The following is a 26,576-nucleotide window of genomic DNA, read 5'->3' as shown; positions in this document are numbered from 1 at the left end:
GCCTTAAACACCTCCAGGGAAGATGACTCAACCACCTCCCTGGGCAGCCTCTGCCAGTGCCCAATGACCCTTTCTGTGAAAAATTTTTTCCTAATGTTCAGCCTGAACCTCCCCTGGCGGAGCTTGAGGCCATTCCGTCTCGTCCTGTCCCCTGTCACTTGGGAGAAGAGGCCAGCACCCTCCTCTCCACAACCTCCTTTCAGGTAGTTGTAGAGAGCAATGAGGTCACCCCTCAGCCTCCTCTTCTCCAGGCTAAACAAATACAGTACTGTCATCCAAAGCACAGGAAAAAGAGAGCTTTGGGCACAGATTACAGAGACAAACATTCTGACTGCATATTCAGTCTAAACCTTTCGGTTCCCTTGCTTTGTACCCATTGATGTAATTGTTTTGCTGGACAGAGGGCATGTTCAAGAGCATCACCTACTGCACACTTGCTTTGTTAAACACCTTTCTAGATTTTACCACTTCTCCTATTCAGCAATTCAGGTTAATCATGTTACAAGTTCAAAAAGAGGAGGAAAAGGACCCCAGATATACCATATCTTTTTGAACTTGCAGTCGCTTCTGTGTCCTTTTCTGATTCTCTTTCACACTGCTGTCCAGATTCGCAAATTTGGATGTTCCTTCCTGTGGGTTAAAATGAATTAAAAGCAGTTAATGGAGGAGCAGAGTGGTAAGCTGGCAACTAAGTGTGAAATAATTGCAAATACATTTAAACCGGGCAAGCTCAGCCACCAAAAATATTTGCTGTGCAGGTACATGGGTGTATATGTACACGTGATTCTCTGGAATGGGGACACAGACAAAATCCCACAAGGTGACCATAAGGGACTTTTTCTGCAAAACGACACTACTCTGGCCAAAGCTGCTGAAAATCTCCTGAGAGGTTACATCAGAGAGCTCCGTTATACTTCAGGTGTCCAGATGTTTCTCTGAATTCCACCCTGACACTCCTGACCTCCAGATTTCTGTTCGATTTCCCCATCAGGACTGCTACAAACAGACATCTCTGCCTTACGTAATGCTTTGTTTTTTCTCTTATATCGCAACACGGTGATCCAGCAACCACCCTCTGTGGCCTATGGACTAACCCAAAACCACACAGGAAATGAAAGCAATAGGTTTTCCTCTCCACAGTTCAAGCTTTCCTAGGAATAGATGAGCTATTTCACAATAGAGCTGTAGCCTTTATTTCCCTAGATCCATCCAGAATGCTGGGTGCGACTGTTATTTTTTCCAGCGGTCAGAGAGATGAGACATGAATCAGTATCAAGGTCTTTAAGAGGCACCAAACAACAGCCTCCACTTGTCAAGATCCTCTCATTACGACGATAACTTGTCTCAGTCACAGCTAATGACCAGATTGCTCAAACCGTACTTTCCTCATTGGCTGAAAAACAGGAGCAAATGAAAAAGGAGCATTTTCTCGGCATTTTCAATATAGCGAAAGGTAAACTGAGATTCTCGAACAGCAGCCGGCAAGCAGGCAGGGACAGAAGCTAAAACTGCCGGTCGCAGCAGAGGTTCTGTCTAGGGATGAGACTCTGTGCCAGTAAACCTGTTTCCTACAGCATTTTGTCTGCTCTACACTTAAATTTGCAGGATGGATAGCAAGGTCAAACACGGCTTCCCTAGAGAGACTATTTATAGTGAAAGAAAACAAAGACTTTAAGGATTTAGCGGACATAAATCCTTCAATTGTTGCAAAGCTATCCAAGATGAGAACTAGGAGAGAGGTTCTAGCTCTTCTGTGGAATTTTTCTCCTCTTGCTGCTTTCAAAATGTTTTGCAAATCTACTTAGGGCAGCAGGAGAGTGATTTGCTGGGAGCCAGGAGGTCTAGGCTTAGAGTTGTTGTTCTGTCTTTTAACATTTAGTTAAATAAGCTGTTCTGAAGACACGTTTATTATTGTCTCTCCGGCTTTAAAATAGAGCTACAGATACTGATACAAGGACGATAAACAAAACAGACCCACTGGTCTGGATGTGCTCACCCATCATTCCTGAGCAAAACACAGTGTTTCAGATATCAAGGCAAAGGGGTTGGGTAAAAATGCCAGATAGACTGGATAGAACTGCCAAAAAGTAAACTGGTTAGCCAGTTTAGAGAAACTTTTTAATGTAGACTGAAAAAAATAGCCACAAAAATTCCTTAGTTTCTACAGAACTTTCCCTGCTTATTCTTCTTCACTCCTTCCAGACTCCTGAGCTTGTTGGGGTCCGCCTAGGAGAGCACCCAAGTCAGACAGAGCCTGCTTTGTTGTCCATCTGGCCACACACAGAGCAGGAAGCCCGTTCCTTCAGAATTCCCAGCCCTGTTTTCTAGTTCCAAGAAAGGTAGGGGATAGCTGGAAAAACATCTTGGTTTAATTCCTGAGCTGAAGCTAAGTGGCGTTGTTCCAGTGAAGTCAAAAAGCGCTACAGTGGTACCACCCAGTTAAGAATCTCATTTGGAGCCGCTCTGCGTTCACCAGTGCAAACCAGAGCCTTTCCAGGCCTGCTCAGGGGGTGCCGAAGCCAGCGGCTCATTGCTTGACAGAGTGGCGTAAAACCAAAGTGCTGGTTGGTAACTCACCTCAGTGGATGCCGCTGCGCAGTGCCTCTTCACTCTGGTTTGTGGCTCCAGGGCTACCAACCACAGGTACGAAACGGCGCACACAGCTATTCCTGAGCCAGACATCGCTGTGCTCACGGGATTGTTACCAGTTCCCTAACTACAGCAGTGTGACAGCCAACCTGAGGGGCTCCCAGAACCACTCTCTTGTCCACACGGGACCGGGTGCTGCTGCAGTTGCTCTATGGGGGCATCGCAGCTCAACAGGCTAACGCTAGCGTAGGTTCTTTCAGGAGCAATGAAATCACCTCTCATCCCTCAGAAAAGCACAAGTTTTCCAGGCCTATCTCCCCTGCAGCACCACGTAGCGTTGTTCAAGGGAGATGAGCTTGGGCAGCTGGTTAGAAAAAGGGCTAACCTCAGCTCTGATTGAGATCATAAGCCTTGTGACTCAAACTAATTCTCACCTTCATTAGTAGCTCCCTAGTTGTCAAATAATTGTCATGATCTGAGAAGATCTCAGACAGCTCTTCGAACATCACCAGTAAGTCCCTGTAAAGACAAGATTAGCTCGTTCAGCTGATTAGCAAGCACTCTAAACCAGATCAGGTTACTATTCAGCTTCCCCACCCCCTCTCATGAATCAGTGACAGTTGGGCATATAAAAGATAACGCCACCAAAATGTATCCAGTGAGATGCTGCACATCCACTAAGAACCTTTCTGGGACCTTCTGGTGCTCCCAGTAAAGTCACATTTTATTGTCAGCATCAAACATCCGCAGACCCCAAGCAGGGTTTTCAATCACACTGTGGAGTCTTGTAAGAAAGAGGATAAATGGATACAAAGGAACAGAACAATAGCTGTGAGAAGTATCCTGACTACTTAATTTTCACCCTGTTCCATGCACTCTGGAAAGCAGGATTTAAGTGTACGAGTCCCTTCCTATTACCCAACACTGGAAACACAAGATGGCAATGTTTTGATCAGGAACAGGAACACGGGGCAGCGGAAGGGAAGACCCACCTCCCACTAGGGGAAATGCACAAGTATACTGCGTGGCAGAGTGGCATTTTTCATTTGTTAATCAACGGCAAAGGAAAGAAATCTATTCTTCTCACACTGAACGAGTAGAACGCCTTCTTCCCTACCCAGCCAATTCTGGTGGGTGTCTGGCATGCAGTAAATGCCAGTATTCCCTTGTAAGAAATACTGTCTTCAATATGGATTTGGATTTTGTAGTCTGGGGATATGTTTTAAGGAAATGTCAGGGCCAGGATAGGATTAATAAGAGCTTGTAGCAACCTGGACCTCCTCCAGCTTCAAGGGAGAAAAGACAACAGGCAAGTATCATGGTGTCCTTTTGTTGACCTACCAAGACTGGTGTCCATGAGTTGGTCGAGGAGCTAGTCCCATAGTTTTTCAAAATAGATTGTGGAAGATACAAAGGACAGAGAGATCCAGTATCCCTGAGGGCAGGTTGTTTCCTCCATATTTAACACAACCTCACAGCAGTCAGACCCAAAAAAGGGGTCTGAGCCTCACAGGAATGAGAAGTTCTTCTGAGGGACAGATGTCCAGGAGGGAGCAGAATAGGCAGACTGAGAACAACAAGATGAGAAGAAAGAGCATTGAGCCTTCATTTGGTGCTAACGACAGGAACAGAGCGGGAGGCTTACTTTGGAACACAAGCCCAGGTCTTCTTCAGCCGATAGATGGGGCTGGACTGCAGTGCTGAAATGATGGCCTTCAAGGAAGAAAAATTCTTCAGGATCCTACATTCCTGTGAAAGGAGCGGTTAGAAACACAGGAGCATTAAATGTCAGCATTACAAATATGCTAGCGCTCTTCTTTTGACCAGTGTCATGCTCGCTACACATTCTCACTGCTAACCAGGCAGCTGTACAAATAATGAGCATCAGAAATATCACTCCCTCCTTCAGCCACCAAACGCTTTATGAGCTTTGGCACTTACAGCTTGTTTTCCTCACTTTAATGTACTCGTGGTGCTGTTGCAGTGTTACAGCCTCCAGTTCACCCAGTAAAATAAAAGTGGAACCGAGTTCACGAAGTCAGGCTAAAAAGCACAAATGTTACACTTAAAAAATGCTCCTTATAGTTCCAGTCCCTCTTACTCTTAAGGAGAAAAAAAGGGGCTTTGCCTCTTCACATGTGGCATTTAGAATGTAAACTCTCAATCACCTAAAGAGTCAATGAAAAATAAAGACAAGTGAAGGAAATAACCTGATATTCAAGTATTTGTACCCAGTTAAAGAGAAGAACCTTCCCAGCTTTTCCAGAGTTGAGATCAGAACCTAGCAGAACTACTGGCACAGTGGAGATTCTTAGGCAGATTCTATGGCAAAACCTTCAAGGGAAAAAGAATACTGCAAAATTTAATTCTCAAAAAAATAGCAGAGATTCCCAAGAAAGCAGATGGAAGCAAGGAGGGCAGGGAACAAGTCTGGCCTGTGACTCTTCAAGGAACCCCTGTCAGTCTGCTGGTGGCTCAGGAACCAGAGCCCGGGCACAGTAAACACGAGCTCTCACTAATGGGTATTTGCACGTGAAGCAGGAAAAACACAGGGCAATCTGACCGTCACACGTAGATGAGAATGTATTCACACTACAATTCCACTTCTGCAAACTTTTATGTGGCTGATTATTACACTAACAATGCCGATTGTGTAAAGGATGCTGACAGTGAAAACAGACATTATGTATTTCCTTTGCAGGACTGAACAAATGTAAGGCAACCTTAGCAGAAACAGAAGTCAGACCTTAACCTGCCAGCAGCTCTGTCGATGAGTTCATAGAATCACCAGGTTGGAAGAGACCCACCAGATCATCGAGTCCAACCATTCCTATCAAACACTAAACCATGTCCCTTAGCACCTCATCCACCCGTGCATTAAACACCTCCAGGGAAGGTGACTCAACCACCTCCCTGGGCAGCCTCTGCCAGTGCCCAATGACCCTTTCCATAACAACCTTTTTCCTAATGTTCAGCCTGAACCTCCCCTGGCGGAGTTTGAGGCCATTCCCTCTTGTCCCGTCCCCTGTCACCTGGGAGAAGAGGCCAGCTCTCTCCTCTCTACAACCTTCTTTCAGGTAGTTATAGAGAGCAATGAGGTCTCCCCTCAGCCTCCTCTTCTCCAGGCTAAACACCCTCAGCTCTCTCAGCCGTTCCTCATAAGGCCTGTTCTCCAGCCTCCTCACCAGCTTCGTTGCTCTTCTCTGGACTCACTCCAGAGCCTCAACATCCTTCTTGTGGTGAGGGGCCCAGAACTGAACACAGCATTCGAGGAGCGGTCTCACCAGTGCTGAGTACAGAGGGAGAAGAACCTCCCTGGACCTGCTGGTCACACCGTTTCTGATCCAAGCCAAGATGCCATTGGCCTTCTTGGCCACCAGGGCCACTGCTGGCTCATGTTCAGGCCCTGTCAACCAACACCCCCAGGTCCTTCTCCTCCAGGCAGCTTTCCAGCCTGACTTCTCCTAGCCTGTAGCACTGCTCTACAATCAACTGAACAACTAAGGCAAGCATGTTTGCTCCCTTTTATTTACCTAAAAAACTATTTTTTGTGCAATTTAGGAGGCTGCAATTAACAATGTGTGGTGTAAGACTGGGCAGACAGCACGTGAGGCAGGTTGGCATTTAGGCTAAAGACCAAAGTCAAGATCATGTGGGAGGACTCACAAGACCTGAAAGCTATTTTTGCACAGTTTGGGGTCAAGGCAGCCACATAGCAGCTCTTCTTCAGAGACCGACACTTTTGAGGAGGAAACCTTCTTCTCTTCATTTTCAACTTGAAATTCAGGCTGGGGAGAACATGGATTTAGAGGCACAAATTCTTAGCGTTGCATTTTTTTTTCAAATACAACACTGGAGTTTGGACTGGAAGACCCAATTTGGAACCGTCTCGAGTTAACTGCACATTAGATAATTTAAAGCACATTGAGAAGTCAATATTGCTTTCTCAATGATTTAACTAAGTGCAGACGGAACTTTAGCAAGCTTTCATTTGTACATAAGAAAAAAATTTAAGACAGCTTTGAATAACTTTGTTTCATGCTGTGTCCTTCACAAGGGGAAAACAAGAAAGAATTCTGCGCAGAAGCAACTTGGATTTAAAAAAATTAAGTGTGACAGGATAGTAATGATTTCATTTTTACTTGTTATTTTTAAAGAAAATATTGTGTGAGTGGAACTGGCTGCTTCTGCGCAGAAGCCTTAGGTCTACATGGAGCCCGGAGAACTGGCAGTCAGAAGAAGTATTCAGTTTATCTTGTAAACCAAGCAACTGGATTCAAAAGTTATGAACAGATAGCAAACGTGGAACTCCATGCTGCTAAGTTACAGAGGTTGCTGTCAGTGAATAACTGCCCTTTAATGAGTGGATTATCTTCTAATTCAGGCATCTAACTATTCTAAACACTCATTTGCATGCACAAAGCAAGCGACTTTCTTCAGAAGTGTGCAACTAAGTACACATGCAAGTAGCTGTTCTACATGTGCAATTCATTTGTAGTGCGTGCACATGCATTTTTCATGTGCTCAGCTAAGACTGGAATGTTTAATTATGTGTATTAATTACATAAAGGGAGAAGCACTGAATCAACAAAGCTCTCCATGCACAGAGAAGTATGATGAGCCTGTCCTGGCTTCCTCAGGCCTCCCCAGTGCCCCACGATGAGCAAGAAGCTGCTCCGTACTTGCACATCCAGACTGCAGAGCAGCCTGCCCTGTAAGCGCCCCCTTGGCCGGTGCCCTCTGCAACCTCAAGACCTGCCCACAGAAAATAGGCACCAAACTTCCTAATCCATTCACATGGGCTATAAAGCAGCCATCAGATGGTAAAAAAAAAAAAAATGAATTGACGTAAGTGCTAAAAGAGAGGTGAAAGACTACTTCCCCATAGCAGCTTCCTGAACCATGCCCTTGCCGCAGCTCAGGTGCCAGGACTAATGATACTGGCTCTGGAAGCATGGAAGTGCATTGTCAGGGTTGGAAATCCTCTCTTTGGCTTGAGCTTTTCAGGCTTGCTTATTTTGTATAGCTCCAAAAGAATCCATGTGATTCTTAAGACCAAAGTCAACACACATCCACATGAAAGTGCTTCAAGGTTCTCTTCAAAAGAGAGATCTAGTTTAGTGCCAGCTGCCAAGTGCTCAGAAGGGGAGTTAAAAAGATTATGGTAAAATATTAAAGGTAAAATCTAAGAAATGAGCAAACTAGAATTATGCTCAAAACCCTTTCACGCAAAGATTAAGAAACACCTAATCTGCTACAAGACAAAGGAATTGAAGAAAGTAAAAATGTAGAAGAAAAAAATTGAAGAAAGTAAAAGCTATGCAAGACAACAACAAAGTAGAAAGGTAAGAAGATGAGGAGGCTGGTGTCATATTGTAACTCTAGTTGTTTTTTCTGGTCGCTGCTTGCACCTCTCACCCCCTTCAAAACAGCTGGTTTGTGTACTTAACGTAAACTGCGAATAACTCAAATGACTTTTCAGCCTCAAGAATTTTTCAAAACAAAAGAGTACAAACAATAATTTATTTTTTTCCATGTTTAAGAAGCTACTACTTCCTAGAAGTAAATTAGCTTTGTCTTCACTGACTTAAGACCTTGTATTTACTGTATTTTCCTATATACACACACACATATATAAAGGTAAGAAAATACAAACAGTAGTGCTGTCTTCCACCATATCTGATTCCAGCTCCCACAGTGTTTGTAGACACAGGAGAGGGAGCACGATGCTCGCTGACCGAACACAAAGGCAGGTAAGCACAGAGCTTGTTCTGACTGCCTGCTACCTACACACACTGCCAGTTCTACTCCATCCTTGGTAAAATTTCCTCTGAAAATAGGTCTAACCTTTGTCTGATATCAACCATCACTTCATTTCTTTCACCGATATGAGCAGTATTTTCTGCCTAGGGAAGAAACCCGTCTGATTTTGTACCTATCTTCCCGTAAATGGTACATTATCAGGAATACAGCACTCCCCACCTGCAAGAACACAGTATCTGCACTCTCAACCCAGCCAAGAGACAAGCATCGAGCCCATTTCTGTGGTGGGGAAGGAGCTAAGGAGAGGAACGGCAATACTTCACCTACTCTTATGAACAAAATCGGTCACAACCAGTAAAAATTAGAGCTAAGATGTTCACTGGCTTGGGACCAATGCATACATCCCCTCCCAGATCCTGCACTCCACGGCACCCACACATTGAACAGCCTAGAATAAATGCCTTACGTGTGCAATATAAATCCACTTCTCAATGATCTTGGCTCTTTGCTGCGTTTTGAGCTCTTTGCCCTTCAGGATAGTGCTGATCACACATTTGGTAACTGTATTGAACTGTGAGATGGTGGCTCTGATGGTAGATGCCAGGTGCTTGTTCTCTTTCTTATCCCTTTGAGACCAGATGCGCCCCAAGCAGTGGTAGGGCACAACATTCTTGAAGAGTTTCTAGAGGGAAACAGAGGTGTGTAAGTCAGCAGGATTCTCTATTGTCTGCAAAAAGAAATGCATATTTACACTACAAATCGGATCTAAGTCTAATATGTTTCTAAAAGGTTAATATTGGTTTTCTCTTAGTGCAAAATATACACTTTAGCATAATCTTTACAGGCTTGGATGCTCTAAAAGAACTGTCAACTCAATAGCATGGAGAAAATAAGAGAGACATTTGTATCAGTTGCAGAACCTTGGGGAAGATTTTATATATAATGATATTTTGAAGGAGACTGATAGAGACAAACCAAACCAGAGCACTGCAGTTGAGAGTACCTGCACATCTTTAGGCCAGACAGCAATATGGTCAAAATATGCTATTTGTTAGATGTCAACTACTAAACTTTGCAAAAAAAGGCTACACTGTACATGTTCACACTTTTTTTTAAGAAGGACCCTTCAGAATAACTCAAAGAAAAAGCCCAAAGAACAAAGTTTGGAAAAACAAGCAGAGCTGTGGTCATATCATCACAGAATGGTTTGAGTTGGAAAGGACCTTAAGATCATCTAATTCCAATCCCCTGCCATGGGCAGGGACACCTCCCACTGGATCAGGCTGCCCAAGCCCCATCCAACCTGGCCTTGAACACCTCCAGGGAGGGGGCAGCCACAGCTTCCCTGGGCAACCTGGGCCAGGGCCTCACCACCCTCATGGTGAAGAAATTCCTCCTAATATCTAGTCTACATCTTCTCCTTTCCAATTTATAGTCATTCCCCCTTGTCCTATCACTCCATGTCTTTGTTAATGTCTCTCCCCAGCTTTCTTGTAGCCCCTTCAGGTACTGGAAGTTCACTACAAGGTCTCCTCAGAGCCTGCTCTTCTCCAAGCTGAACAACCCCAACTCGCTCAGCCTGTCCTCATAGGGGAGGTGCTCCACCCCCATCTTTGTAGCCTCCTCTGGACTCATTCCAACAGCTCCATCACCTTCTTATGTTGAGGATTCCAGAACTGGACACAATCCTCCAGGTGTGTTCTGTGTCCCAACAACAGACCTGTTCTGGAACACCATTCCTATAGCAACATAACTTGTAGGAACAATTTGAGAAGCCCAGCACTATTTCCTCTAGCATTTCAAGCCGTCCGTGTGCTCTACATACCGCATCCATGTATGTCAACTGTTCTGCCACAAGGTCTTCTTCAAAGAGAAAGAATTCTTCCAGATTGTCGATGTCTAGCTCCTCTTCATCACAGAGGTTACTGAGGGAAGCGTTATAGAACACAACTGTCCAGGGTAGAAAACAGAACTCAGTAAATTCATACAGCAAACAGTGAATCAAAGCAAATGTTGGTCTATTTTAAAGCACCTCTGTATATTTTATAGCAGAATGACCAAAGACTCCTGTCTGATGTCACCGACCCACTGTCCTGCATATTTTAGTGAGAAAGATGATGACCAGAAGATTAAATTTGCAAAGAAAAGATGGAAGAAAAAAAAATAGAGAGAAGTGAGCTGTTCAGGGTCCCTTAGCTGAGGAGTGGCTTAACCCTTTGCAAACCATTCTTCTGGAAGAAAAAACACCATCACCCACCAAGATGAATTTTTTATTAGCATTGTAGAGCTTTGTTAATCTATGTTAATCTTTCCCATGGCAGGGGAGTTGGAACTAGATGATCTTTAAGGTTCCTTTCAACCCAAACCATTCCATGATTCTATGATTCATGTTTGACTATAATCTGAAAAAACATTGAACTGCGAAGGGACAAGACTAAAGTTATATCCCCAAAATGTTGCAGTAGGAATGCTCTGGTATCCAGATTTAATCTCCCATATGTAGACATAAAAGGTATCAGATTTTCTGGGCAGCATTTTGCCTTCACAAGGCTACATGGACATTTATTCCATGTTTATCTCAGCCTCCCTCTCTGGGAGTTTTTTTTCCCAGGAAAGGGAATATAGTAGTGAGTATCTACAGCATTCATCTGAATGAGAAGGGGTTGCACAGATGTTCCCATGTCCCCTTTTTACTCCCACAGGTTGGGAACAAAGCCACGTTAAAAGACAAAGAAACATGCCCTTGTTTCCCATGGTAGAGAAGGAAGTCAAACAGAAAATCCCTGAAAATAAATCACACAATGGTTTGGGTTGGAAGGGACCTTAAAGCCCACCCAGTTCCACCCCCTTCCATGGGCAAGGACACCTCCCACTGGATCAGGCTGCCCAAGCCCCATCCAACCTGGCCTTGAACACCTCCAGGGATGGGGCAGCCACACCTTCCCTGGGCAACCTCACCACTCTCATGGTGAAGAAATTCCTCCTTCTGTCTAGTCTAAATCTGTCCCTCTCCAGTTTATACCCATTGTCCCTCATCCTATCACACCAAGCTTTTATAAACAGCTCCTCCCCAAGTTTTAGAGTGGTCACTTACATTATCAGAGCTCCATCTTTGTTTGTTTCAGAGAATGCTTTCAAAACTCTTAATGTAACATATGCAATTGGGACTCACTGATGATTACTGTTCTGAAACATTCATACTGTGCTATGGATTTACCATCTGTGGTCCTAATCCTACAGTTTGATTTGCGGAATCAGACCTCCGTTCTGTGCTGCCATCAGCCACCCCGGCAGGTCGGATTGCAGGACCAGATTACATAGATAAAAGCTGTTCTCAGGCCTCAGCGCTTGCAGCTTGAGCAGCCAAAGCGCATGAGTCAGAGAGTGCAGACTGAGAAGGGATGCGTGGTTGCCCTCACAGATGTCAAGAGGGCAGCTGGGCTCTGAGAGGGCTGAATGGATCAGAGCTATTTGAAGATGATGAGATACTTGAGTTCAAGAGGATTCTGGCTTCTTGGGCAGTAGGGATTTCTATTCTATGCTTCTCTGATTCCCTGCAGAGCCCACAGGTTAATTATGTTCTCCTCCTCTTGTATTTTAATTTATTTCTCCTCCTTTTTTATTTTAATTAACAGCCTCTGTTCTGCCACGATTTGGAAAATGTTATCATTCAAACTGAACCATCTGTAACTCAGAGATGAACCTCGTTAACTGTTACTTGAGGAAACAAATGCAGAAGCAGAGCTGCTGGGAACTCCTGGTCACTTTGAACTCCAGTCAAACCCAAATATAACTCTTGGGAGCTTGCTTTGTTTGACCTGTGGGAACCAAACCCAGGAAAGGACATCAATAGGTGTATATCCGCAATCCTGTCCATTTACCTGGGCTCAAGGAGGAAAACGCCTCGGCTCTGTGTGCCACTCCTTTTTACGTATGTGTTAATGGCTGGATTAATTTGGGATTTCACAGTATTATGCATTTACATGGTATTTCTGGAATATCCGGCAGACATGATTTTTATGGGATTAAATGTTTCTTTTCTGACATTTCCTTTATTACATGAGTTATTCCGTCTCACCCCTCTACCGAAGCTGGAAGTTGATTCTAGTTCTCATTCACACACTACGTGAGCTCCTATGACTTTTCGGCTTGCGGCAGAGGAAGCTCTCTGAGCAGGATAAGGGTATGTGTCAGGCTTGACGCTGCACACAGTGCACTTGTGTTACTACAGGTCACTATTGTTCAAGTAGAATGTGACCTCCAATAACGTAGGCTTTTCCTCTGTCCTTGGCTACCAGCAGCTGGCCGCTCAAATAGGAAAAAACAGCCGCAGACGCTTCCTTTGACATGAAGGTAACTAGGAAGGAAAGCTTCATGGCAACAGGTTTGGTACTCAAGCTGGATTTTGCTGTTTGTTGGTTTAAGCTTTTCTTGGGGAAAGAGGGGAGTTGAAATGAGAAGAGCAACTAAAGAGCAGTTGTGTTTGATTCTAAGACATGGGAAGCATGCTGATAATTAACAAATCAGTTGCCGCAGCAGCCTAAAAGCTTAGGCTTAATTTTAGAGAGGTGCTGGATTTCCCAGTCCAGCAATGAATGGGCAGAAGCCCCTACATCGTACGGCTCTTTCACCTTGCACAGAACTTGCAGCTGCACGCAGGGATTTAAAAAAAATCCACAAACACCTTCACGTGAAAAAAGTCACTGGTGAGCCTTGTGGTATTGTCAATTAGCGTAAGAGTTAATGAGATGCACCCCACATTACTCCCCATGATACCATACAGTCTGGGAGAAGATTAAAACAAACTTACTATCCTGTTCCACTTCCTGGTTCTGGAACCGCTCCAAGAGGTTCTGTGCCCTCTTCTCTGGCTCAGAGCCAGGCATGTTAGTCTTCAGGTAATCCAGCAACTTCAGCAAAGAAGGATGGTTGGGGGGCTCTCGGAAATCCTCAGAGCACTGGTCAAGCCAGGCTCGTAAGATTGATGCTATTGCACTAAAAGCAAGCACACAGAGAGAATGCTGGTTGAATGCAGCACGTATTGATATCGCTGTATGTATCTGTACCTAATATAACAATAAAATCACTGAGGCGTTCATACTCTACGTGAAGGCAGTATTCAGACTTTTTTGAGCAAGGAATTCAATTTCTTTTTTTTTAAGCATGGAATCTTATTTTTCTGCCAGGGACTTCAGTGAAGTTGCTCCTGATTTGCACTCCTGCAAATCAATCCAGTTATACCTCTAAATACAAACTAATAGAGAATAAAATCCATCTAAGATATATTGAGATCATTCTATTAAATTCAAGGAAGGAGAAGGAGAAGGAGAAGGAGAAGGAGAAGGAGAAGGAGAAGGAGAAGGAGAAGGAGAAGGAGAAGGAGAAGGAGAAGGAGAAGGAGAAGGAGAAGGAGAAGGAGAAGGAGCTATTGCAGTTGAAAGAGAACCACAATAATCACCTAATCCAACTGCCGGACCACTACAGTGCTGACCAAAAGTTAAAACATGGTATAAGGGTGTTGTACAAATACCTCTAACAGTGACAAGCTTGGGGCATCGACCTCCTCTCTAGGAAGCCTCTTCCAGGGTTTGACCACCTTCTCAGCAAAGAAATGCTTCCTAATTTCCAGTCTGAACCGCCCCTGGTACAGCTTTGAACACTGCCATGTGTCCTGGGATCACTGGCTCCCAGGGAGATCAGCATTCAGCTGATACAATCGGTCCCTTACAATTTCAGTGTCCACAAATGGAAAGTCATGGTTCCTGCACTCATAGCCCTCTGACTCGGGGGAGAGGGCAGCCCAAGGTCTATCTATGCTATAAAGGATTGAGGCAAAAACTGCACTGAACGCCTCCGCTTTTTCTTTGTCCCTATTAGTCAGATGGCCATCGTCTTCAACAAGTGTCAGCCCGATGTTTTCTTTAGACCTCCTCTAGCTATTAATATACTAAGAAAAGCTCTTCTTGTTATCTGAAACAACACTGGCCAGGTTCAACTCTAATTGAGCTTTGGCCTTTTGTGTCTTCACCCTGCATAAATGAACCACAGCTCTGTACTCTTCCTACAAAGCCTGACCTTGCTTCCAGAGATCATACAGTTTCTTTTCCTCTGGAGCTCCACAAGGGCTTCCCTGTTCAGCCAAGCTGGGCTTCTGCCCATTTGCTTGGCTTATGACATGTGGAATTGCCTGCTCCTGTGCTTTCTAAAAGGTAATTCCTAAAGACTGACCAGTGCTCATGGACTCCTAAGCCATCAAAGCAGGTTCCCAGGGTACTCCACTAAATACCTCCGTAAATAGCTTTCAGTTTAGTTTCCTGAATTTCAGGGTAGCAACTCTGCAGTCCTTTTTTCTTTTTACACTGCAAATTTTAAACTTAGCCACTTCATGATCACTACAGCCAAGACAGTTCCCTTAGCATCACATCCATCACAAGTCCTTCTCTAGTCACAAACAGCAAGGCCAGGAGGCCACCTCACCTATGATAGGAAGTTATCTCCTACAAACTTCATGAACTTCCCAGACCTGCTCGCCACAGCAGTATGACGTTCCCAACCTTTGTCTGGGAAGTTGAAGTCTCCCATATGGATAAGGTTAGCGATCCAGCAATTTATTCTAACTGCCAATAAAATAACTCATCGAGGCTATCATCCCACCTGGGCGATGTGCAGCAGATGCTCACTACACCATCTCATTTGTTTTCCATTCCTTAATCCTTGCCCAGAGGCTCTCAACCACATCATCCCTAGCTGTAATGGCTGTGCAATCAAACCTCTCCCCAACACAGGGCACACCACCTCCACCTCGCCTGCCCTGAACAGCCAGTAGCCCTCCATCCCAGCACTCCAACCGCAGGACTCATTCCACCAAGTCTCACCAACACCAACAACATCTTAACTCTAAGAGCTGACCAACACCTCTAGTTCAGCCCGTTTGTTTCTCACACTGCATGCATCAGGGTAAAAGCAGTTCAGATATGGTCCTGAGATCTCCATGCTCCCAGAAGCAGCGTAAAGGGCTGCCACCCTTTGGCAATACCATGCCAACCCTTGGCTCACCTACTGCAATTGTGTTTGCATCCCCTTCCCTCATCGAACCTAGTTTACAGCTCTCTTGACCAAGCCCACCAGCTCACACCCAAAGCCCTGTTCAGTCAAGCCTCTACTTGTCCACGTGTACCTCGCCTTGTGTGTCCCACCACTGCTTGATGCCACCACTGCTGGTGCTCCTCATGCTGCTCTGGCATCCATGGCAATCAATAACAGAAATAGCCCTCTCCCAAGTACATAACACCAGCAACTCGGATAAAACCAAATCATTTCCTATTACTGGCACTCGTTATTATCCTGTTTCCCTGCACTGCACTGTGTGTCAAGCTGGCAAAGCAAGAAGTGCAGGTTACCTTGGAGTTATGCTTTGTTTAATCAGTTGAAGTATCTTTGCTTAGCTGTACCGTGACTGTGTTTGAGTAACTACCAGACATTATGCACACAGTCAAAAGCAGAACATAATTTCTTAATTCTTGTGTCAGTGGGCAAACTGTGACGGGTGAGACTCCAGCACTTGCTCCATTATCCCTTCCTGGGAGGTTTTGAGAAAATAGCAGAGAGGAAACAAGGTTATTTGTGGCTCTGTCAGTGTAGCAGCTTCCTGGTGGAAATGTTAAATCAAAAGCTTCCTTCTGAGCCCTTCCTCTCATCAAACCCTGCTGCTGATTGTGGATCTGCTGTCTTGGTAGAAAGCCCGCCCATCCCTCGGGTTCTGTGAGAAGCAGTCTAAGCCTAAACCCAAACCCCGTGAGCACACAGTTAGTGAGATTGCTTCATCGGCGAGGATAAAACCCTGCTCGTGACATGTGCGGTACAGGCAGTGCCCAGTATCAAGACTGAATCACAGAATCACTAGGTTGGAAAGGACCCACTGGATCATCGAGTCCAACCATGAAGTTGGCTGAAGCCCAAAGACAGACCGGTCTTGCTAATCTTAGGATGAAATGTATAACAGAAGCATATCAGCAGAATCTGGGTTTTACTCTTAGCCCAAAGACAAGAAATGTCAAATTATACCACACAAGAAAATATCTTGGTCCAGGAAAAGGATGCTTAAGGAGCTCTGAGAGCGTTGGATCTCGTTCAGGAAAGTTATCCCAGATCTTCCCTGCCCATAGCAGGGGGGGGTTGGAACTATATGATCTTTAAGGTCCCTTCCAATCCAAATTATTCTGTGATTCCATGATCTTGTAGTAACAGGACAAGGGGCAATGAGTATTAACTGGAGAGGGGCAGATTTAGATTAGACATAAGGAGGAATTTCTTCATGATGAGGGTGGTGAGGCCCTGGCCCAGGTTGCTCAGAGAAGTTGTGGCTGCCTGGAGGTGTTCAAGGCCAGGCTGGATGGGCCTTGGGCAGCCTGATCCAGTGGGAGGTCTTCCTGCCCGTGGCAGGGGTTGGAACTGGGTGACCTTTAAGGTCCCTTCCAACTCAAACTATTCTATCTTCTCAGACACACACAGCTAAAAAGACACGAGTTGCAGATGGGACAATTCTTCTGCAGACTGAGGGGGGTGAGGGGAAAGCAGAGCTGGTTAATCAAGAGGGTTTCCACCCCACCCGAACTGGAGGGAACTGAACTGTTTATCTACTTTTCTGCTTTATGTAAGTTTTAATCCACACCCACATGCTTGATTGATACTTAGACATCACACAAATGTGTGCCTCTGGGAATCCCTTTAAATCCTGTCTTTGCAGGGATTTTTCATTTCTAGCTGATTTCATAAGAAAATAAGACCTAGAGAAATTATGCTATAGTTTTCCAGAAATTACTTACAAAATCTTTGATACATTTCAACAAAGTGCAGAAAAGCTGCAAGAAGTCTTTTCAAGACAGAGTCAGTCCCCCAGAGGAGGGTGAAGAGTTCACAGCCATTACAGACACTGATTTTTGCCAGCAAAATCTTTTCAGTCAAGAAGGGAAATAGGAAAGAGAGAAAAGGTATGCTGTGCCCCGCTCACCTCCTATCACCAGACTCTTTAACTGGCGTGTCAGGGAGGGCAGCTTGCTGCAAAGGAGCTGGAGAACTGCCCATATCTTCCAGTAGCTTCACATGTGCTGCCCTTGAGAAGAAACTCCCTGTTCTCGATAGACAGATAGGAACAGGAGCTTTCCAAGATCTCAGGCAGGAAAGAAACATCACAGACTACATTTTTCATGGGTTGATTACAAGCTATAAATTTTTCCTTTCCTGCCTGTAAGAATCATGCAATAGTTTGGGTTGGAAGGGACCTTAAAGATCACCCGGTTCCACCCCCTGGCATGGGCAGGGACACCTCCCACTGGATCAGGCTGCCCAAGCCCCATCCAACCTGGCCTTGAACACCTCCAGGGACAGGGCAGCCACAGCTTCCCTGGGCAACCTGGGCCAGGGCCTCACAACCCTCATCGTGCAGAAATTCCTCCTCAAAGAAATAACTTCATAATGTTTAACTCCTGTCCTGCCAACTACAGACTCTGGGCAGCAATGCTTTCAAGTTTCACACCTATCACAAAGTCGTCTTGTTTCCAAATCAGCTTTGCTTAAAGCCCATCTCTGAAGGTTTGTCTCCAAAATCTATCTACTGTTAAGTGGAAGGAATATATCAGATGCTGTTGTTTACAAACTGGGAACACGGAACTCCTCATCTGTTTGCCCATGAGCTACCACAAACCATGAAGAACCTGTGGCAGCTCTAAGTCTACCATCTCTGCCAAGCTGAGCTAGCGGCGTGCAGAGGAGGCGGAAAGGAGGTCTTCCTATAACACAGCCACAAGTGATGCAATAGGTTACATGGAAATTCTGTGGAGGCTTTTCTCAGCTGGGCAGACGGCTATAATGCTGATCCTGAAGGGGTCTGCATAGGAACTAGAATGTTTCATAACATTTTTTGCGAAAAAGGCAAAAGCAGTGTTTTCTTTCCCACTACAATTCTCTCTAATATTGGGCAGAAAGGAGTCTCAACAATTCAAGAGAATAAGGAGATCCTTAGCTGCAAAAAGAGATGAAATGGCTAGTTTCTTATGAAATTAAACAGGAACATGCAGGAAACTATCTGCAATTTGCCAAACTCATGCTTAAGAGACTCAATGGAATCATCTTTAGAGGGCTATTCCCTCTCCTCCATTTTCCATGCAATTGCTGTCAGGCTTGCTCACACAGATTAAATCAAACCAGCTGTATTTTCTCAGTTTGTCAAAAAACAACACAGGCAGTTAAATCTCAGCTTTGAACCAGGGGCAAAACGTATGGAAACTGCAAGCAGAGGCCAACAGAAGGGCAACTTCTGCCACCCAGCCCATTTACAAATAACATGCTGACAACCTCCAGCAAGCAATCTGCTCTCCTTTTGATTTGGGAAGAACTGGCAGAAGAGTATAAGGGGGTTTTTTTCTCATCAATGTGAATGTGAAGTCAGTAATGGACCAGTTCTGCTAATTGTTCTTTGTTTTAATTGAGATGCCAATCATCATTTTTCTTTACACTTCTAATTACTCTTTTTTTGCTTGGTATGGGTTGTTTTCATAACTCTCCCACTGCATATCCTGCCCTGTGTTTGACACTGCTTCCCATGTAACCACACAGGTTTCTGGTGTTGTTTTAGCTTAATTTGCTTTACTGGAATGAATGAATGAACGCTGATTGTTGCTCTCCCAAATGAATCCTAACCGCTTCCCACTATGGATTTCTCAGGCGTCAGAAACTTCCAGCCAATTTTCCTCCATTGACTCACATGCCTTTGGTGTCTCTTCTGGAGTGCAATGGTTTGGGACCCGTTTTATTTCTACAGCATTGTAACTGTGCGCGCTTCTAACTTCAGTAGGAAACAGAAGACAAGTTTTCTGTTGGTCTAAATGCACAAGAAACCACAGGACAATGCTCGTTTATCAGTACGAGAAACTCCAAATGTTGTAGTATTGCACTGAAGATTTTGGTATTTGCTATTTTAATGCAGAAAAGGAGGGGTAAACATGCAAGACATGCCATGTGGTAACTGAACAGCTCCTTTATTTTCTTTATTTCAAGTGTTCTACCTAATTGCTGTGGAATGGAACAAGGAGATTCCAGTTCAGCTTCGAGTTGCTTTGTCTGCGGTTTTCAATTGTGCCACATTCCAAGTTTTAATAACAAACAAATCCCACATTTTGATAATAAAGCAGACGCAACTAGGGGCTGACATTCAAGACAACAAAAGTAGCCTCGAGTACTCTAACTCATTTCTGTGGCCTGTCATTCAGCAGAGGGAGAGCACCACCAGCCTACTCCAGACCAGCAAATCAAAGCCAGTAGCAGAAGGAAACCCCAACCTTCGGTGCCAAGAGGGGGCTTAAAAGGACTTTTCATGTTACGCAAGTTCATTTAGGATTTAAAAGCCACAGGGTTGAGCTGTGGCAGCACTTTGGATTGAAGGAGAGGAGACTGAGGGCTTAAAGCTGTTTACTTTTTGTGCTACAGAAACTGTTTCTGCTTCTCATGTAGCTAGTCCAACTCCAGGATGAAATCTTCCCTTTTACAACACTGGGAATATGAGTACAGGAAAAAAAATAAAGATAATTAAAATTTCCACTGAAACCTCCTGTTGCAACCAGGAGACCAGTTTTCAAGTTCTATTGCTTTCTCTTTAGTATCCTTGAGAAATAGAACCTAAACGGGGATTTAGAAGAGCTCTTAAACTCATTGTTTAAGCTCACTGTTTGCAGCACAGGGTTTCCTTTTTGTCCCCTTTGCGCTGGCTGTGTCTCAATGGCTATAAACACAAGAGGTATTTCTACACACAGGGCAGACGGCACACTTTCCCCTCTCCCCGCAAGATTTACCAACATGCCTAAAGGGTATCTTTAAAGAAAATGTACCAGTGTCAGACCCTGGAAAGCAAACAAACAAGAAGTCAGGGTCTAAGTCCATGGACCACCACAGCAACATTGCCTGCCTCCTGAAAAACCTCTCCTGCAGGTAACCTCAGGTTCACAGTACTATATTTTTGAGCGAGGTCTTCAAGTAACTAGATTCAATTAACATTAAACATTAAACTAGTCTTCTCTGAAGGCAAGCACTGTGGACAAGCCTGGATTGCCAGGCTGGACATTCTTCTGTGTGTGCTGAACAGGAACGAATCACTTCTGGGAATTTCACTGATGGAAACCTTTAAAACTCGTGGCAACAAGCTCAGCACCTTTTATCCGTGCAATGTAATGTGCTGCATCAGCTCTCCAGGTCTCACAAGCCTAGCAAGTCATCTCAGCATCGTGGCCTCAGCGTATTATTCAGAGACATCTTGGATTCTAGTGAAGCTACAGACCTCCACACATCCAAGCAGCTACGACATTTTATACTTCGAAGGCTTTGTGGTTCTTTCTCCATCTCAATCAGCTCCAGACAGGAATTTAATGCATATATTTTGGGAAATGTCCTGCTCCTTTAACACATCACCTCCTTAAATTCATGGAGTCTGTGGTTAGAGTAGAGCTATCTGCCAGCAGTGAGAGCACTCAAGAGATTAAAATTAACACCCTTTTTCCATAGGGGAGGGAAATAAGGCAAAAGTTATCTCCCAGGCCATTCTGCATAGAAAACAACCTTTCAACAGGGAGTTAAAATTTAACTGAGGAATTCTCCTGCTCTGAAGAGAGATCACGGGGATCAGGTCATTGTTTCACACATGGCCATTCCAGGAGGACACAAGTCTCCAACCGGCACTGGTTGCTTTGCTTGCTGATCGCCTTCCCCAAATACAATAAGGTGCTTGAGGTCTCCTGGACGTGACTCTCTCACTGAAGTTTCCCCATGACACCTGGCTGGGAAAGTTTGTAGAGTCTTCACAACAGACAAAACTAGACCAAGCACTTAATTTCTTTCCGCTCTACTTTCTTTCCTCGTTTGCTTTTTGGCAGGTGACAGGTACCAAGCAATACAGTTGAACCATACAACCACACTTGTAAACAGAACCATAACTGAATTCTAAACATGAACTGTAGAGAATCTGTACATGTGCACCATCATAGGGACCTCTCTAATTCTTAACAGTACTTAGTCACGCTGATAATTTTTATTTGTGTTTAACGTATGCATGGTTTTACTCCAAATGGTCACATTGCGGTGTGCTATATCTACTCTTTTCTCTGTGAAAGTCAACAGAAGCCCTACGGTAAAAACCACGTAGTGAACAGAGAACTCCAAAGACAACAACAGCAGAACTGCGATTAGGAGGCAGCTCTGCCCCAGTCCAACACAGAAATATGCAGAACTGAGAAACAGCACAGGCCATCTTGTTTATACGATGCAAGGAAGAACAAAAAGAGGAGGAGACAGAGGGTCAAATAAGTTACTCCTTACAATCCTCTCAGCAGGCAATTAAGAAAGGCATGGTATCATAATTCTGAAAACACGGGCTGAAGTCCAACTAACTCAGACATCTGACTGGAATATCTGATCTTTCCTAGACTTTATTCTTCTGTTACTTGCAATCACAAACTGTTCAACTGAATGAAAGGAGGGAGAACTGCACAAAACAAACTAGCGATCATGAAAAGCTAAGGTGGGTCATGACAATAATAATAATAATAATAATAATAATAATAAAAGCTTAGAGTCAGACAAGCAAGTTTTTTTGAGCACATAAAACTTTCGAGGCTGCTCAGAGCTTACTCATCACTTCAAGGTCCAAACCACCCGTGTAATTTTAAAGTTACACAATTACAGCACGATTGCTTGAACTGTGTCAGAAAGAAAAGGGCAAGAACAATCAGAAGACGTTTTCTATGAGATGTAACTGAGTCAGATCCCTGCTGAAAAATAATTGTTTTGACCACTCCACCAGCCCAAAAATTATAGGAATGATGCTTAAGTGACCGGGAGAAATTCCCCTTGGCAGAATAGGTCCTTAGAAGACACGTTTCTGAATGTAGCAGAAGTGATCTCAGGTCAACCACTACTGTATGTCACTGCAAAAAATGTGAGAAGTAACTGCTGGCGCAGACCCAGCATTTAGAGACACAAGGACAGGTTTACAGCTCACACAAGTCTCTCAAATGAGGCCGTGCCACAACCACACTCAAACCCTTGCGCAGGACTTGCAGGTTCTGAGCTACATGGACACAGGGTGAAACATTAAAACAACAATAATATCAAAATTACGTATATCAGATATTTTCCTTCTCAAAATACATCACAAGTCTATGCTGCAGGTACAAAAAACACTGAGAATTTCAACATCGGAAGCAGTAACTTGTGGGTTTACACTGCACCACATGACAACATTCCTCCCATACAAACCCTAAGGTTTCACAAAACCCCTCTCTCCTTTCAAGGTCCATGAGTTATTTAAGGAGCCACACACTCATCTCCTGTAGTTGTCATTAACTTCCATAGTATTTCTTGTGTCAAAGCAGTGGAAATCTCTTATGAGACCTCATCTGGAGGATTGTGTCCAATTCTGGAATTCTCAAGATAGGAAGGAGATGGAGCTGTTGGAGCAGGTCAAGAGGAGGCTACAAAGATGATCTGAGGGCTGGAGCACCTCCCATACAAGGACAGGCTGAGAGAGTTGGGGTTGTTCAGCCTGGAGAAGAGAAGGCTCTGAGGAGACCTTAGAGTGACCTTCCAGTACCTGAAGGGGCTACAAGAAAGCTGGGGAGGGACTGTTCACAAAGGCTTGTGGTGATAGGACAAGGGGCAATGGGAATAAACCAGAGAGGGGCAGATTTAGACTAGACACAAGGAGGAATTTCTTCACCATGAGAGTGGTGAGGCCCTGGCTCAGGTTGCCCAGGGAAGCTGTGGCTGCCCCATCCCTGGAGGTGTTCAGGGTCAGGTTGGATGGGCCTTGGGCAGCCTGATCCAGTGGGAGGTGCCTGATCCATGGCAGGGGGTTGGAACTGGATAATCTTTAAGGTCCCTTCCAACCCGAACTATTCTATGATTCTAATGGTTTAAATTGCATCTCTATTTCTAAGGTCCCACATGGGCTTTTAAAGCATCTGAACTGTCCCAACAGGAGCCTGATGAACACAGCAGATCTCTGGCCACAGACCTCAAGCTTCCCCATGAGAAGTTTTTCCTCTGAGAAATACAGAGTTAATGGTAAGTAACTATATGGCTTTCCTTTTATTTCTCCAAGTCATACAAAACTGAGAGCACAATTATATCGTGTTTCGATTCTATAAGAAAAGAAGGCAAATGCAATTATATTGGAATTATCCCAGACCAGAGAAAACCTGAACTACTAGAAGTACATGTTTCACAACAGGACTACAAAGCCAACCTCTATTCAAGATACCATTAATCATATCTAAGAGACAAGTAGCCAGAGCAACCGAGAGCAATGGAAATTTTTAAGGCAGGAAAGTGAATTCACATTTATCCAAGATCAGTTAAAACACGTACACCTCACAAAGTACTTTGTTGAGAACTTCACTGGGGATCTTTCTGTAAATATGTGGTTGGATAACAGGTATCAAATTCAGACATAAAGGGTATCTTACGAGGGCCAAAGGGCCAAAAGCAGCCATGCCAGCTGAGTACTACATCAGATACACGCATGAGAAGTTGTGCTACCCCAGAAACAGGACCACAGAATCCATCCGTTGGTCATCCTTGACTGTGAAATGGTGATGATTACATGCCAAGGGGAAGACAGCATCGATGCAGCAAAAAGCAGCTGGGCGGAGAGTATAGGATAAATCGCGTGTATGTCAGCAGGAAAACAATTCCATTATAAACAGTAAAACAAAAATTACAGAATCATTAGGTTGGAAAAGATCTTTGAGATCATCAAGTCCAACCGTACCTGTCCATTAGTAAATCATATCCCTAAGCCAGCCATCTTAAATCCCTCCAGGGACAGTGACTTCACCACCTCCCTGGGCAGCCTCTGCCAGCGCTTGAGAACCCATTCAGTGAAGAACTTTTTCCTAGTGTTCAATCTGAACCTGACCTGGCGCAGTCTGAGACCATAAACATGCTCTTACTAAAAGCTCTTTCACTTGCACGCTTACCTCTAGGCATAACAAAAAAATGATGCGTTTTGCTCAAAGTCTTGAGTGACGCTAACATCAAGGTGTCTTTCACCCCGTCTTCATCAATCTTATAATTAAGCTCCTTTGGGTCCATGAAAAGGTGGGGAAGGGGGATTAACTCCATTTATTAATTTATGGCGGTGAAATTATCTTCCTCATCCCAAATATAAATCCTTGACCTACTTTGCAGGAAAGGTGCTGCTTTAGCTGGACGGTACCCTAGAGCTCATTCTGGATAGGAGTGTGGGAACCCGCTGGCTGCCTCTCATTGCCTCTGCTCACTACAGAATGCTGCCTTCTTGGTGCTTGTGACCAAGTTTTAACCACCAGCTATGGCAAAAATGGGAGAAAAACCTTGATAGCTCTCCGCTCTGCCCTCCAGGAGAACTGAGCTTCCATGTCAAGTCTCATGGGGCAAGAGGAACAGCCCAAACCAGTGCTTGTAGCTTTCTGTCCTTGCTAAGGGCTAAAAATTAAATTAACAAGTGATAACATTTTGTTTCTAACTAAAGCCTTTGAGAACCCCGGATCATTTACAGACACTAATTAAGCTCTACATTTCTTCTGCAGTCAAGCAAGCAGAATTGATTGTGCTTTCAGAGAGAGCTATTGAAACACTCACAGCCAAGGAGCTTTTACTAATTTATCTCTGGTGGTTAAACAAAACAGTTTCCACGCAGATAACAGAAGGCAAAGCAACCCCCCTGCATAAGGACTCAATTCAGAGAACGCTGGACAGGAAGGCGTTTAGTGTGTTAGTGGCACATTTCTGGACTGGGGATACTGGAATCATTTTAAATCAGCCTCGAAAGCTCCCATCCCCAACACACGGGTCATCAGAAAAGCAGGGAGGTGAGCAGTGGGAAGGCCAGGCCAATTATTGAATAATAGAATGGATTTTTAATCAACAATCTACCTGAAACGCAGGAATGAAAATACTGCAGTGTATTTCTGAGGCTTGACTGGACTGTGTAGCTCATGATAGAAAAACTCAGTGTATCTCTTCCACCTCAAACTGAAAGGAAACTAAAGGCTTCTCCACTTACACCCTGAGAAACTGCTGCCCTGATCGAAAATTTAAAGTTTTCTTAACTGGTAGAAGCTTAATACAAAACCAATCTTCAGTAATGCTGAAGTAATGCTGAAGAATCAGGCATCATCACGTTCTGTAATCACATGTAACGATGCAGCTACATTCACTGCCACGAGGCGTGCAAACCAGAGATGAACCAGATGTCAAAGTACAAACAGTGATGACCTAAGGCACATTTTACACACAATGTCTGAAGATAAAGCACGGTTTCATACGATGCTAGGAGGATAACCACACCACTTTTTTCCCCATTCAAACTGCATTTCAAAACAGCTTTGCTATTTTCTTGCAAATCAGGATCATTTCAGAATATAAATTTCACTCTAAAAGCAACACTGTAAATCACAGAGGCACTAATGGCAGAGATCTATGCACACACCCGCTGCCTGAAAAAACCTCAGCTTTTGTGGGCAGACACTGTTGCAATGCACAATAAAATCAGTCATAAGCAATAAACCATTAACTGCTATGGATAAAGCAGGGGAAACAAGCATTCCTGGTTTGTTTAATTAACAAAATATTGTCCTAGATGTGTTCATCTCATGTTTAATTCTGAGACGATTTCCCCGATGGAAAGATCTCCAGGTTATATTATTGCGTATGTTAGGAGACAGTTGATATTTGGCTGTAAACAGCTTGTTTGAGCAAACAGTGCTGTGAGTTTTCAAAGGAGACAACAGCTACGCTGCCCACGTCCTCACCCAATACCGAATCCTGACTGGGGCTCCCCAGACAGCGCAAACCACACTTACGTTTGAAGTACTGCACTGGATTCAGAGGAAATCTGGCTTCCATCTTCTCCACAGCTCGATGTTGCTAGATTTCCATACCTGAAAAATGAGATGGGTGTTTAGAAGAATATCCACTGAATAAAAACATGGCATAATTCACATTGACTCATAGAATAGTTTGGGTTGGAAAGGACCTTAAAGCCCATCCAGTTCCACCCTCTGCCATGGGCAGGGACACCCTCCAATGGATCAGGGGCTCCAAGCCCCATCCAACTTGGCCTTGAACACCTCCAGGGATGGGGCAGCCACAGCTTCCCTGGGCAACCTGGGCCAGGGCCTCCCCACCCTCACAGGAAA

The 26,576-nt window shown here is 44.3% G+C and overlaps 1 protein-coding gene and 1 long non-coding RNA gene across 3 annotated transcripts in view; one reads left to right on the top strand and one right to left on the bottom strand.

Moving 5' to 3' along the window:
- The window catches only part of RGL1 (ral guanine nucleotide dissociation stimulator like 1), a 78,332-nt gene that overhangs the window by 16,132 nt on the left and 35,624 nt on the right, over positions 1-26,576 (bottom strand). For both annotated transcript variants that reach the window (XR_011337849.1, XM_069862323.1), the window contains exons 4-10: positions 26,241-26,318; positions 13,163-13,347; positions 10,178-10,302; positions 8,819-9,034; positions 4,235-4,338; positions 3,024-3,108; positions 541-630 (exon numbers count right to left, since the gene is read on the bottom strand). Coding sequence is in view for 1 of the 2 variants with exons in the window: in XM_069862323.1 (XP_069718424.1) it covers positions 541-630; positions 3,024-3,108; positions 4,235-4,338; positions 8,819-9,034; positions 10,178-10,302; positions 13,163-13,347; positions 26,241-26,318 (883 nt within the window). In the remaining variant the exon portion in view is untranslated. The remainder of the gene's footprint in view (positions 1-540; positions 631-3,023; positions 3,109-4,234; positions 4,339-8,818; positions 9,035-10,177; positions 10,303-13,162; positions 13,348-26,240; positions 26,319-26,576) is intronic.
- Positions 21,377-22,505, top strand: LOC138723380 (uncharacterized). The gene is made up of 2 exons (XR_011337854.1): positions 21,377-21,916; positions 22,213-22,505. It is a non-coding gene; the product is annotated as an uncharacterized lncRNA (long non-coding RNA).

The sequence above is a fragment of the Phaenicophaeus curvirostris genome, chromosome 8 (genome assembly GCF_032191515.1).
Source record: "Phaenicophaeus curvirostris isolate KB17595 chromosome 8, BPBGC_Pcur_1.0, whole genome shotgun sequence".
NCBI lineage: Eukaryota > Metazoa > Chordata > Aves > Cuculiformes > Cuculidae > Phaenicophaeus > Phaenicophaeus curvirostris.
This window is presented reverse-complemented; position numbering and strand designations above follow the sequence as displayed.